The sequence below is a fragment of the Macrotis lagotis genome, chromosome 1, assembly GCF_037893015.1.
Source record: "Macrotis lagotis isolate mMagLag1 chromosome 1, bilby.v1.9.chrom.fasta, whole genome shotgun sequence".
Taxonomy (NCBI): domain Eukaryota; kingdom Metazoa; phylum Chordata; class Mammalia; order Peramelemorphia; family Peramelidae; genus Macrotis; species Macrotis lagotis.
In genome coordinates this window covers 686062241-686076614 of record NC_133658.1, presented here as the reverse complement: position 1 = coordinate 686076614, position 14374 = coordinate 686062241, and the positions used below count along the sequence as shown (strand labels likewise).

The 14374-nt window shown below is 46.3% G+C and overlaps 1 protein-coding gene across 1 annotated transcript; it reads left to right on the top strand.

The window, feature by feature from the left end:
• Nucleotides 1–6737: 6737 nt before the first annotated feature.
• Nucleotides 6738–10854, top strand: LOC141523119 (homeobox protein Hox-D11-like). Its single transcript, XM_074236379.1, is given in 4 exon segments — nucleotides 6738–7717; nucleotides 7757–7933; nucleotides 7935–7959; nucleotides 8772–10854. Coding segments are annotated over 4 exon segments (879 nt in total). The 5' UTR covers nucleotides 6738–7276; the 3' UTR covers nucleotides 9008–10854.
• Nucleotides 10855–14374: the final 3520 nt, after the last annotated feature.

Sequence of the window (14374 nt, the reverse complement as noted above, 5' to 3'; positions counted from 1 at the left end):
CCTCCCGCCCACGGATTTGGCCCAGGCCGGAGTCACTTCACCGCAGATCCCGGGTGGGTGTAGGAATAAGAAGGAAAGGGGAATGAAATTTTTGTTTCACCACTTTCTCTCCCCTTCTCCTCAAATGATTGTAATGGACTCCTTTCACGCTCAATTCTCCACTCCTAGAAGTTGGATGGGCCTTGGCCTTTCCTTTCTTTGCCTTACCCCTTAATGGTTGTGCTGGAGGGTTGCTCGAGGTAGGAACATGGAAAGGGAAAAGCTGGTCAGCCTCCCGACTGGAGGCAGACAGAGAAATGAGGAAATCGTGGTCGGGAGAAACCAAAGGCTTGGGAATTTCCACTAGGAACCTGCCTTTGAGTTACGTTGTTCTAATTTCTCCCTCCTCCCCGTTTCCCACCTGGCATCAGACCATGACTGAACATAGGAAAATCAACGAAGAAAACCCCTTGTTCCTCGAAGAGAAAGAACTCTTTTTAAGATCCTACCCCTCCTGAGAGCATGAGACCCCTGCTGGGGGAGAAAGAGGGGAGTGAGCGGAACATTTGAATTGTTTAGCAGAGTGGGCCTGGTTCTCGAAACTCCAGTACCCAGCTGCCTCCGGTCCGACCCAGTCCAATTAGTGACACGAAAGCTTCCCTTGGTATTCCAGGGGCAGTAGAACAGAGGCGGGTCCGAGAGGAGGTGGGGGAGGGATCAGGAGAGAGAGCCAAGGGCGGGGTATGGGGAGTGGGTTGGGAAGAAACAAACAAAACACCTGAAAGATACAGGGAATCTCTTGATTCTTTTTCTGCTCTTGTTGGGTTTGTGTAAGTGGTGTACTTGTGGGTAAGACCTAGTAAGACCGCAGGCTATTAGCCACATCCTTCCCGAACCCGGGGCCCTAGGGCTGAGAAATTAACTTCAAACTCCAGTCCGGGCTGGCAAGAGAGCTACTTCCCTCCGAATCTCAAGTAACCCACCAGTTAAGCAAAGTATCCCAATCTCTTTCTATTTGTGAGCTCTGTTCCAGGGTACTGCTCCTCTGCTCCATTACTATGGATGCAAAGAGTACCTGCCTTAACTGCAAATATAATTTTTCAGTCACAACAGAAGACGAGATTTCCTTTCTTTCTGAAATCACTAAAAGGGGTTACTACAAGGGAGAGGGAGAAATTAGCCTCTCCAGTAGAGGAGATGTAAATGAGGACCCTGAGCACTCCGGTTATTTCCGAAGTAAGGTCCCCATTGCCCACCCACCCTACCCCCTCAGTTAGAATCAACTCATCTACTCACAAGCCACATGAAAGACAGCTTGCCGGTCCCCAGGCTGACTTCTCTCCAAGAAGGTCTCCCGTTCCCATTATTCCACTCTCCCCAAACCGGTAGAGAAGCCTGGCCCTGGGCCCCAAGTCTTTCTCTTTCTGTCTTCTTTCTCTATAGGGAATCTCTTGCTCTTTCTCTCTTATAACTCTTTCTGAGAAAGGTTTTCTTAGTTTCCCTGACCATACGAACAGTCAAATGCTACCTTTACCCAACCAATATCTTTTCCAGTTCACCTCTGCTGAACTGTACAGAAACCTATGCCTTAGCAGGAGTTGGACTCAAGGACTGGAGAAAATCACTTCCATCCTTTTGCCCCCTCCTTTTCCCTTGCCTTCTTAGACTCTCATTCCTCCAACAGGGAGGAAGAAAAATATCTGATGCATTGTAGGGGCTTCGTTCCAATAGTCCAGTGATTTCTTTTCAATGTGTTGTTGTTCAGCTGCCTAAATGGGGAGTGTTAACCTCAAACACGCTGAGACCCAGGCGATAACGCTCTGAAATCTGTGAATAACCTCAGCTGCCTAAGTAGAATAGTTTAATTTGTCTTGGCTTTCTAGTAGTGGTTTTGCATGTTTTGTAACGGAAACAATAGCTTGTATTTAACCGGACGAATAAAAAACGTTTCCAGTGGAAATAAATACATGGCGCCAACCAGAGCCCTTCGCGGGCTGTTGTCTTTTTTTTAAAAAAAATTATTATTGTTTCGAACGAATTTTGATCTCCTTTTAATATTTTTCAGACTCATGAACTCGTTTTCCTTCTCTGGCTAAAGCTGGGGGAGGGTGCGATTGTTTACTGTTCATTAAATGTGAAAATGGTTTCCAAACCTTTGGTGAAATTGTATAAGTTGAATACTAAATGGCAATAGGAAGAAAAACATATAGAGATTTTTTTAGCGCATACGCATATCTAGACAAAAGGAAGAACAACAGGATATTTGGATACAGAAATAAAAATAGGCACCTACCCTACATAATCTTAGGTTATTCCTGGTCACTCTAATGCCAGGGGACCAGGAGACCGGTCTCCTAGTCTTTAGTATGGTTCCGATTTGGATGAGAAACTTCTGAGCCCCACCTCTAGCAAAGCTGCTCTAACAATGGCAGGCCACAAGGCTAAGCTCGACTGAAACAATATACATCCCCAATAATAGGGGAGAAAAATCATAGGGATCACATTGGGGAAATGGTGACTGAGGTCCCAGAAGCAGTCTAAATAGTAAGATAGATAGAAAATATAAATCCTGATGGAGATAAACGTACCTACCAATCACATCCAAATATTATCTTATTTTTGTGCTGGAGCTCAGGAAGAACAGAGAAGTAATATATTAACAAGGGAATGAATTAGCAAAATCAAGAGTTCCTGTTATGGAAGACATAAATTGCAGACTCCCACTTCGACTGCCCTCTTAAACTCATTTGATATATTTAAAAGCAGTTTTCTGTAGGTATAATGTCGAAGAAAGAAGACTGAAGCAACATTATCTAGGAATATTTTTATAGTGCAAAAATAAAGGTCAAGTGAGAGTAACCAAGAAGGGGCAAGCATCCAACAGTTACTCCTTGTCTGTATTATTTGGTTTCCTGCAAAGAGACCAAATGAACAAAGAAAGAGGCAGACAATAATGCACTGAGTTTATATAGAGTGCACTTGTGAAAAGACAAGGAAACATATATTTATTCGAATCCCAGTCCTGGAGCTAATAATTACGTCTTTGAGGGAAAAATCATTTCCAAAAATTAAATAAACAGCTTCCCCTTAGATTCTTATGGAGGTGAGAGGACGCTGAAAATGCAAATCTTATCAGAATTTCACGAAATCCCCCCCATCCCACCCCACCCCAACGATGGCTGAAACAATTCTAAATGCAAAGCTCTGCTTTTGTCTGGTTTGGGTTTCTTTCTTTGTGTGCCTGTGTAAGTGTTTTCAAATCTCTCTTTCTCAACAGAGCCCCCCAAAACTGTCCTCTCTTCAATCTTGAGCACAAACTCTCTGTAAGCCTGGAAGAAATTTCAAATGAAAAAAGTAATAATAAACAAAAGATTACCAAATGAAATTTGATAAAGGAGACCGCTTCCCATGCATAGTAAAAAACTCCTTCCTAAGAAAGCTTGAGGCCTTTTGTTTATTTTTTAAGGCAGATTTTTCTCCTTATTAGGTGTTATCCCAAAAACCCACGGAGGGGCTTCTGGACTCGGAGAAGCCACTCGATATCTGGAAATAGGTTGAAAACAACTCAGGAACCAAACAAACAACTGGGAGAGTTTTAATTTCTCGGATTCGGAACTTAGGGCCACTTAGCATAAATAGACACAGGGTCTACACTGTGTGCAAATCAATGGATCCCTAATTTCTAAACCAAGGAAATATTAATATCCGCAAACCTTCCTCGGACTCTGAAGATCTAAGTAGATGGGCATTCAGTCACAAACCACATCCAGGGCTCCCCAAAGCTGATCTACAAATTCTCGATGGGGGAGGGAGGAGGAGGCAGCATATAAAAACATTTACATTCGGATAGAAAATCAGTTGGTAGATTATCTTTGCACCAGATAGTGCCTGTTCCTCTCTTTTAACTCAATAAGCAATTCAGAAAATATAGAAATGGATTGAAAGGATTCTGGTTGCTTTTCTTTCTTCTTCATTTTTCGTTTTCTAAAAGAGCATAAATAATTAAAGTTTGGCAGTGAGGAAAAGCTTTCTTGCAGAACTGTAGTGGCAATAAATGAAATGACTCAGAATCTCTTCCCCAGTCAGTTTTTACGAGAGCTGCCAGACAGTGTCTGTTCACGTTCTCCAGATACTAGGGGCGCCATAACAAAGTTAAGGTCAAGTTAGTGTCTTATCTTGGGTGGCACAAAAATACCGCATCGTGTCCAGGCAGAAAAGAGAACGTCCCCTCTTCGAGAACTACGGGAAGCGGTGATTCGCCCCGAGGGCTAATGGACATGCCAGTTGGATTAGGATGCAGTCGATTCCCGCGAATTTGGAGCCAAGAGAGGCAGGATCCTCACGGTAAGATCCGCGGTTTGCGTCTGTTTGAAGGCTGTGGATTTTTCAGGGGAGGTTTGATGTGAGGACCTGAGGCAATGGAGGGGGACTGCGGCTGCTGCGGTGGTCCCAAGGCTGAGAGACTGGGGAACTCTAAGGGAGAAAAGCAGAAAAATAAGGCTGAGGAGGATGAAGCTCGAGACGGATAGCACCCCTATAACGGTTGTCAGGGGGTGGTCTACGTTATGGAGGACGAGTGTGACCCCGCCAGCCTTTGCAGATGACGCACCCTCCCCGCCTAAAACACGGGTTTAGACTAATCCCACCGTCGCCATGTCGTTGAACTTGAGTTGCTCGCTCTTGTCGAATTTCTTCCGCGATGGTCAGCGACCTCTGTATTTTGGGGGGGGAGGGGGAAGAGGGAGTGGTGAAAAAGGGCACCGAGGGCCTCTGCATGAGAGAGCTCTTTGCCCCACCCAGAGGAACTGTAGAGAGAATCTGGGGGCTCCGAAGTTAGATTTCCCGCTGAGAAAGGAACCTCCTAGAATCCCGGGAGAAATCGCCCTGTATGCAGAGTTCCTTGTTATGCCGGCTGCTGAGTATCTGGGGAGCCATTTTAGGAACGAGGTCGGGGCGCAGTAGAAGACTCTAAAAGAAAGGAAGGATTGGGACGAGGTTAGCATATAGGGGAGAGCACCACCTTCTTGGGGGGTCTGAGTTTAGGAAGATGGGGAAAAGAAGAACTGTTGAGAGAGAAGAGGAGACGGGCAGACCGAGACCTGGATGAGAGCTGTCGGGGAAGGGAGGGGGATACCTTAGAGACACCCCCAGGGGGCGGCTCTGTCTCGGGGGAGGACAGTATGCCCACCAGCCTCACTCTCCATCGACCTGTTTGCGCAGTGTGTGGGAAGGAGGGGGAGGGGCGGAATATGTGGAGGGAGGGAAAAGAGGGGTGGGGAGGAGAGAGATATCGGCCAGAAATTAGATATGAGCTTTGACCACCTCTTTCCTCCCTGGCTCTCGGCACAGTAGGCAGAAGAGGTGATGGGCACTGAGGCCAGCTCCGTGAGTTCCCAGGAGCTGCTGCCCACTCCCCGCAACGTTTGTCGAAGCTTTAAGGCCTCAGCGTTTCGGGGTGAGATCTGGTGGGGAGAGGGGATCCCCTATCAGAAGTTTCCCTTCCGCCACCCAGTTCCTCTTTAATAATCAAGATTTCTTTTTTTTTGGAGAAGTTGCTCTCTCTCTCTCACTCACTGTCTCTCTCTTTTTCTCCCCCCCTCCCCCTCCCTCTCTTTCCCTCTCTGTCCCTCTCTCTCTCCTTTACTTTGGAAAGCAATCTACACTCTTCCTAGAAGGTGAAACTCAGGTAGTAAGGTTTGTCGCCTCTGGACAGAACAGATCTAGGTCCAGGCTTCTAAAGAAGAAAATGAGAATTCAGAGACGCTGGGGCGGCAATTAGAAAGCTCTTGTGTCTTTGCGGCAGAAGCATAGGGATTACAGTTTGCTGATCGACCCTCGCCCTAGAGCTTTGGGGCCCAGGCTGCCTGAATGAATAATAGTTTCCAATCCTAGGTGACCAAGTTCAGGTGGGGGGTGGGGGGTAAGAGAGAAGAGGGGAGAGAGATTTTGATGATAGAGTGTGTGGACTGGCTTCCAAAGAACCTCCCATTCCAGTACATGTTCGGGTTGGAGCATTATAGTCTCCTGGATGTGCCTTTGAGAGGGAGCAGGAGAGTGGGAAAAGACGAATGATGACTAATCTTGGGGGTTGAGTAATCAGAAGTGAAAACGTAAGTGTCTTCACCTAGTGAATTGGATTCCCCATCCCTTTGTTCCTCCTGAACCCTGGAACATTTAGGTTCCAGAAATGTCAGAGTCAGAGAAGCACTTGTGGCGAGTTTGCGCATCCCCCCCCCCCCTTTGCTTTAGCACGCTGGTGTATAGGATGGTAGTGGTGATGAGGGTGATAGTGGAGATAGTGGTGGTGCTGGTGGTTGTGGGGATGTTGCTGGGGGTGGTGTGTGCATGTATGCTCGTGCACACTTGTGTGTGAGGGACATACAGAGACGGTGGGATAGACAGAACAAGGCAGAGAAAGAGAGAGAGATTAGGAATGAAGGTGCACGTGGATAGATCCTTGTCTGAATTCCATAATGAGATTTAATGAAAGGTCAGACTGGTCCCCGCTTTATTTCGAACCTTTGTGTGGTGGTTAGGAGAGGACTTGTAAAGCGAATTCTTAGAGCAGACTTAACATGTAAATCAGGGTTTCCTTTGCCTCAGTGAGTAGCTCCTCAGTTACGCCCCTTGAACAAGAAGCAACAAGCTTTGAGTGAGACTGTGAAAAAGGTGGTGGTCATTGGGGGTGAGGGACGCTGGACGGGGAGGGGGTTGTTTGGGTTTTTGGTTTGGTTTTTTTTAAAGGGAGATTTGAGAGTCTCACACCTTCACACCTTGTTCTTACGCTTCCTCTGGACTTTTCTCCTCCTGTTACCTCGGTGTATTTAAAGCAGAGCGGGGAAGGAGGGTTCCTGGGCGGCAGAAGATGAGGGGGGCTGAAGGCTGGCTGCAGATGCACCCAGTTGTCTCTCTTGCAAAGTGGAGCCAGAGCCCTGAACAGGCGCCGGCGCTCAGGTGATTCGCCTCCGGATCTACCTATGTCTCCTCGCCTCCCAGGGCTGGGCGGAGAAATCCGTCCCCTCCCCCTCCTTTTTGGGCTCCCCCCCAAGTGTGTGCCTGCCTCGGCGCCAGGAGAGATCCCGGGAAGTCTTGGTGAAAGACTGATATAGATATAAGGACATTTCTCCATGGAGTCACGTGACATAATTACCACCAGAATCAATCAAGATGAATTGCACGTCAGCACACGGTGGGGATTTTTTCTTAGTTGATCCTGTCCAAAGCCTCTTGTGCAATAGATGGATCTTGTTCAAGGCACGGAAATCTCCCGGTCGCTCGCCATCGCCCAGAGGAAGACATGACCGAGTTTGAGGACTGCGGCCCCAGCGCAGCCAATATGTATCTGCCGGGCTGCGCTTATTACGTGGCCCCTTCGGATTTCTCCAGCAAGCCCTCGTTCTTGTCGCAGACGTCGTCCTGTCAAATGACTTTCCCCTACTCCTCCAACCTGCCTCACGTCCAACCGGTGCGCGAAGTGGCGTTCCGGGACTACGGCTTGGAGCGCGGTAAATGGCAATACCGGGGCAGTTACGCTCCCTATTACGCGGCTGAGGAGGTGATGCATAGGGACTTGCTGCCGCCCGGGAGCCGGAGGGCCGACATGCTTTTCAAGGCTGCCGAACCCGTTTGCGGTCCCCACGGCCCCTCCGGCGCCGCCTCCAACTTCTACAGCACCGTGGGGCGCAATGGGATCCTGCCCCAGGGCTTCGACCAGTTTTACGAGGCGGCGCCTGGTCCCGCGTACCAGCAGCAGCAGCAGCAGCAGCAGCCTCAGCAGCCGCAACAGCAGCCTCAGCAACCGCCTCAGCCCAGCGGCGAGCCCGAGGGGGACGCCGAGAAGAGCGGCCTGAAGTCTCCGACCACAGCGAGTCCCTGCGGCAAAGCCCCCACGGGGCCGGAGCCCAAGGGGGCAACGGAGAGCGGCTCCGGTGGCGAGGCCCCCCCAGGGGAGGCGGGGGGCGGAGAAGAGCGGAGGCTCAGGTAGGGACCTGGTTTAGGGGAGAAGGAGGAGGGAAGGGAGGAGGTGGGAGTGGGGGGGTGCAGCCGAGCCCGGGCCCACCCTCTGGCAGCCGGCGTTTTATGTGCCATTTTATAAGCATTCGAAGGAGTTTATATATCCTATAAGATTTCTCTACCCGTTGTAAAGTGTGTTTACGATAGGAAACCAATTTAGGTGGGCTTAAGGTATTCTTCGAAGAGGATATTAATTGTTGCAAAGAGGATTTTGTTTTTGGGGACCGGGAGCAGTTGAAAAGAGAAAGAAAAACTGTCTTGCAACAGTTGCTAGCAGGGTCACTAAAGGCATCTTCGTCCGGTCTTCGTTTCTTTTAAATGGGGGAGGGAAGGGGGGCGGCTAGTCATTAAACTGGACCTTATCCAAGCAACTGGAGGAAAGGCACCGAGAGATCTAAACAGCTCTTCCTCCACATGCATATATGTGTACAAATATACATATGTAAATAAAGGTCCCTCCATATGCATGTGTGTATGTATCTACGCACACATCTATTAGAGTTATACAAGCCTGCACACTAATTTCTCCTGGACCATATATCATTTCTGTAGAGACGCCCGGTCTTTTCAGAAGAATGAGGGGATGTCACTATCTATAGAAGGGGAGTCCAGCGTCCTGCCCCAGGATCCCTTTCCCCTAATAGAGGGACTGACCAGAGAGACCAGTGCATAGTTGGCCAAGTACAAGAGAATTCGAAGTTGTGCTCTGGGTAGCGAAGGAGAGCGCTGGGTGGTCTCAAGCTAGTCCTCTAGTATTTCTTTTCTCCCCTTCCTTTCAGTGGTCCCCCAGCGATCGAGAAAAAAGAGGTGCCCCTACACCAAATACCAGATCCGAGAACTGGAACGGGAATTTTTCTTCAACGTGTATATAAACAAAGAGAAAAGACTCCAACTATCTCGGATGCTCAACCTCACTGACCGACAAGTCAAAATCTGGTTCCAGAATCGCAGGATGAAAGAAAAGAAACTGAACAGAGATCGACTTCAATATTTCACTGGGAACCCCTTATTCTGAAAGATCAAGAAATCTCTTCCCCACCCCCTCCCCCAACTCTCACTCACACTCACACTCCTCCCTTCATTCAGCCTGCCCGCCCGAGGCAAAAAGTCATTGGGTTTACGTGACTCATCTTCCCTTCGGAACTCCAAGCTTCATTTTCCACATTCTACTCGGTCAACTCGGTTACTTCCCAGCGATCAATGCCTGCAGAAGAGACCGGTGTCTTGGCGGATCGGATGCCTAATAAGGGGAAAATGGTAAATCCAAACATCCGTTTACAATTTTACCACCAAAGTGTTTTTTTTTTTTGTTTCCCCCTCTCCCTTCCCCATCTCCCTAAGTCTTCGTGGTGATGCAGATGGACCTGTAGTGCGTTTGGCTGTGTTGCTTAAGGTGTTTTGTTCTGAGCTTAGAGTCAACTGTTACCTCTCACTAAAAGAATGGCGATTATTTAACTCTGGGAAATGTACCTTCGATCTTTCTCTAAGTTTCCACTGTCATATAAACGCATGGGCCACTGTCTTTTTCATGTGAATAAATGGTTTCTAGTAAAACGAAGGTTCCATCCTCAATGCACTGTATGAATTTTCCTCTTTGAAGAACTTTAGCGTCTGAACAGGACTTTTGAGGGAGCAAAGAGAACTGTCAGGAACCCCCTATCCCATCCCCCAGCCAAAATGGAAGAAGAACATTTGCAGCTGAGTTAAAACCAGGGTTGATTTCTATCCCCAGCTGGCTCCTTTTCAATGTAACTTTCAGAGTTAATCCCTTCAGGGTGTGAGACACCAAAGATGGCTCTCTGCCTTCTATCCGAGCTGATGGGACAGAGGCGGCAGGGATTTCTAAAGAGCTAATATAATTCGTTCCTCCAGTTTGGGAAACTTGGAATTTCTGAAAAGAGGATTCCTCTCCCCTTCCCCTATTTTTTGCAGATGTATGGGAAACACAAATTCACCCTTGATCCTTTTTACGATTTAAAGGAAGAGGAATTCCTTAAAAAATTAAATTCCCCACCCTAAAAAGTTCAAGAGCTACCATGTCCTCTGCAGAGTAGTGTTGCTTATTTTCCAGTCAGGATAAAGTAAGGAGATAAAGGTAATCCCCTGTTTAGAGCTCAGTGCTAAAGATCTCCTCCTTGCCTTTATTTCGTAAAGTGAAAGAATGTAAGTGAGGTCTTCTCTGCACTTTATGTTGCGTGACCTGGCTAAGCTGTTTACAAAACCTTGAACTGTCTAGACAACACCATAAAAACCGAAGTTCTAAACAGCTTAATTGGGTTATATTATACACCTTCTGGTGGGCGAAAAAAAGATTTCCGCAATGTGCAATAAAGTGGAGTGAGAAAGGGCTGTTGTTTTTTTTTTAAGGCAAAGTAGATCTTACGACTCAGGCTTCTTATAAGCCCAAAGTCGAAAAATGAATCCACAACAGCATTAAAGCCTACTAAAAGATAGCAGAGAACTCTATCTCTAAAGGAAAAAATAAAATTAAAATAGCAGTCTTTTGCAAGAAGCAAAAACATAAGTGTATGCCTTTGAACTTCCAAAATGTCAAGGTCATCACCTTTAACCTTTCTGAATAATTAGGCGCCCTAAGGTTCTTCTGTTATTTTCAACCACCACCCACTATCACACACATACACCCACACACGCGCATTTATGACTTTGAAGAGAATCATATCAGGGGAATTGCCATAAATCTCTGAGCAAATTCCTAATTTCAGGATCAATACTCTTAATTTCCCTCCAAACATTCTGGAAAATTAATGGCAACAGAGTTCTTTGCAAAGCCCTATTTGATCATAACGTCTCAGAACAATGTCTCCTGAACAGTTATGAAACACCATTTTAGGTCGCTATCACCTTTCCTCCAATGATAGACTGTATGTACTTGGGGCGGGGGGGGGGGAGAGAAGGAGCCATTTGAAAGGGGGGGGGAGTAATTTCCAGACAGTTAGTCTTTCATTATATTTTAACCCAATTTGTCGCCCTGTCAAATAAATTATTGCACCTTCAATAATATTAAACCGCAGGATTTAATAGAATTTCTATATGCATTTTTGAACACCTCTCAGCCCTTGGGGGAGGAGTGAATTAGAGGGGAAAGCCCACGATCGAATTATTAGCTTTTTGAAGGTCTGGCTTTGTTCCTGACATTGGGAAGCCACTAAAATCCCAGTACCCTCATATCAAAATACCAAACCAGGCAGTGGTTTATTTGTGGTCCCCCCCAACCCCCCCCCAGACCCCTCCTTCTCGGCCTCAGGGTTTAAATGTAGCAAGTTCGCCCTATGGAAAGGAAAATCTAGAGGGAAACCAATTTCAGGTTGCATCGTGAGAGAGAGCCACACGAGGGCGCGCTCACGTTCTACAAAGCTCACTTTGGTTCGAATGATGCAGTACATTTTCTTCCAAATACTGTAAAAAGAATTTTCATTGACTGCGTCGCCACAATAGGAATATTCTTCTAAAAAATTGATTTATCTGTAGTAAGGAGGTGCAGGCATTTTCTTAAGGGAGGGGAAGAGAATGAGGATTGTCGTAGTGACAAGATTTTTGAAACAAATATCTAACGGTTTCAGAGAAATGAGGTGTTTAAAAGGAATTACTTTTTTTGTTATAACCTAGTGGATCACAGGAGAGAACTTAAAGGTTAATAGGTGAATATTTTATAAGGAAAATGTCGTTTTTAAAATTCATTAAATAGGTGGAAATGTGGTTTAAATATTGAGAGGTAAAACGAAGAGATGAAAATAAAAGCCCACCATGCTGTTTGTTCTTCAATCTTCTAGAGATTATGGAACTTTTGTTCAGAATTGACCATAACACCATCAAATAAGATAAAATTCAATTTAAAAAATATAGGACACTTTATATTTGGGAAATTTATTTGTAGTTTGAGTTGAAAAAATCCCAGAACTAATTTGAAATCTTTCAATGATAGTATACTGGTAGGTGGGCTACTGGAAATGAATAAAACTAGAAAGGTAGAACAAAATATCTGCAGAATCTGGTTAAGAAAGTGTGCGTTCTATATAATTCTAGGGAGAGTTTTGGAAACAAAAGTATATCATATTTATGGAAAGATCCCCGTGAACTTTCCCAGTCCGCTGATCGGCCTTGGGGAGTCAGTCGGTTTCTCCAGTGCTTTTCCCCTCTTCCCCTTCCTCCCACAGAACCCGGACTCAGGTCTTACCCTTTGGGGGATGGGGGAGAGAAAATTATTTTAGCATTAGGGGAGGTGTTGGCCTCCAAGGCTCCCATGTATCCGGGGCTAATCTGGCAAAGTATCTAAGGGACCCACTGGGATTTTATCAGTTTAAGCGAATTGACTGGCCAGTTTCTCCCCTCCTCGAAGTTCATTGTTAACGCAGCGAGTATCTCCCGTAATAAATACCATTCCGTCGTCTCTGTTCATTAGGGTGATTCCCTCTATTGCCAGGCCCTCCTCCACATCCTTTCTGGCCCTTGGTCAAAGGCGAGAGTAATGGGGACGCCCTTTTCCTAACCCTGGCTCAAGGAAGTAGATAGCTAGGATTGGGGGGGGGGGACGTGCTGAGATGACCCAAACAACTCCTTTGGGGTTCTGTGGGTCTTTTCTTAGAATATCTCTCTGGCAACTTGTCCCTCAAGACTCTGGTTATCGGTCAGGGCTGCCCCACTTAGTAGAAGAGGGAGAGGGTGGCGGGAACTGGAGCTTTCGAATTTAATACAGGAGGGCAAATTCGAGATATTGGCTTGTTTGAGAAACCTCAGGGTTCGGTCTGGCTGGCTTGGCCTCGGTTTTGTTGAGAGAACTGCCCTAGAGGTGACTGGAAAAACTCATTCGTGAGGTGTGGATGTGACAAAAACGATCATTTCTGTCTTTCTTGCCCACAACTCTCCAACTGCACAACCCCACCCCCAGCCCTAGTTTCAAATGGACTGGAGCGTAACTCTGAGTGTTCCAGGGCTGCCTCTGACCCCTGGATGGTTCGGCCGTACCCAGAAAGTGCAAAGAGTTGAATAGCGGTTTCCAAGTCAGGTAGAAGACTTAAGGCAGAGAGTTCGGAAGCTTCGCCAATCCATCTGGATGACCAGAAGTTCCTTGGCCTTGGACTGGGTGACTTCGGCCAGAGAGGCAGCTACTGTTCAGGGCAGGCTCTTCCAGTTTCCATTCCAAAAGAGCTTAGCTGCGTTGGCTTGATGGCCGGGAGAAAGAAGGAATCTGCCTGAATTTCTAAATCCTACAGTTTAGTTAGTTAACGAATTATTGCCTCTATCGAAGTCAAACACTAGATGCAGAAATTGAATGACCTACAGGGTCTCTTAAGGGAAGGAAAGTAGAGGGGAGAAAGAAGAAGAAAAAAAGTAGAATTTCCTTTAATCCAATTAAAAATATTTCCTGTTTTCAAGGATAGTAGATGTTTGACATTGGCCGAAGGCAATACTTGGCCTTAGACTTCTATCTGGAGAGAAAGTGAACTTGCTTCTTTTTTGTGTGACTGGAAAAGGAGACGTTCCTTGGTCTCTATGGGTTTTTGAAAACTGCTCATTTTCTCTCAACCCTGTGTTTGGTACTTGTGCCTTTGAAGAACTCTCTGAATTCCCCTTCAGCCCTTCTTTCCCTTGGCCATGAGCTCTCACCCCAAGAAAGAGAATTGGGAAGAGAAGTGGAGAAGGAGGAAGGCCGAAAGACAATCTCGACCTTGGTGCAGCCCAGAAACTTTCCCGAAGGCTAGAGGTCTGTTTAGAGCTTAGAATCCAGGGCAATCCCAGTCGCGAAAAGGTCTCCTCTCAGCACGGGGTTCCTTCCTCATTTTCCTTGAAACAGGAAATCAAGGAGACAACCTGCCCCCTTGATTACAAATGCTAATTTAACTGTAAAGCAACTCCTTTATTTTTCCCTGGGAACGGAGCATAGCTTTGGGGAGAGTCTTTCGTATGAATATAGGGCGCATATCTACTTGATGGGTCTATATTGATTTATTATTAATGTTAATGACTTTGTCCTATCTAAATATGATCTAAAACAATGCTTACATTAAATACTCATAAGCAAAATAACCGCTTGCTCCCCAAAACAGCTACATTTTCATTCTTTTCCTTATGCACTTCAGCCTCCGTCTCCTTACTGACTGTCTCACCCCTTCTCTCTGTCCATCCTCTTACTATACCTAGTTTGATTTTTTATTTTAAAATAGAAAAAGCCAAAAATCACCATCTGCTCTTAGAACATGCAAATTATTTCAAGTTTAGAATGGGGAGGGGAGGGATGTGAGAAAAAAATGATTAGATCTAGGCGAGAACAAGGCAGACATTAATTTTGAGGGGAGGGTGAGGAGAAATTGAAAATGAAAGCTGACTCCGAGGTGACCGAGGCTTTTACAGACACCTGAATAAA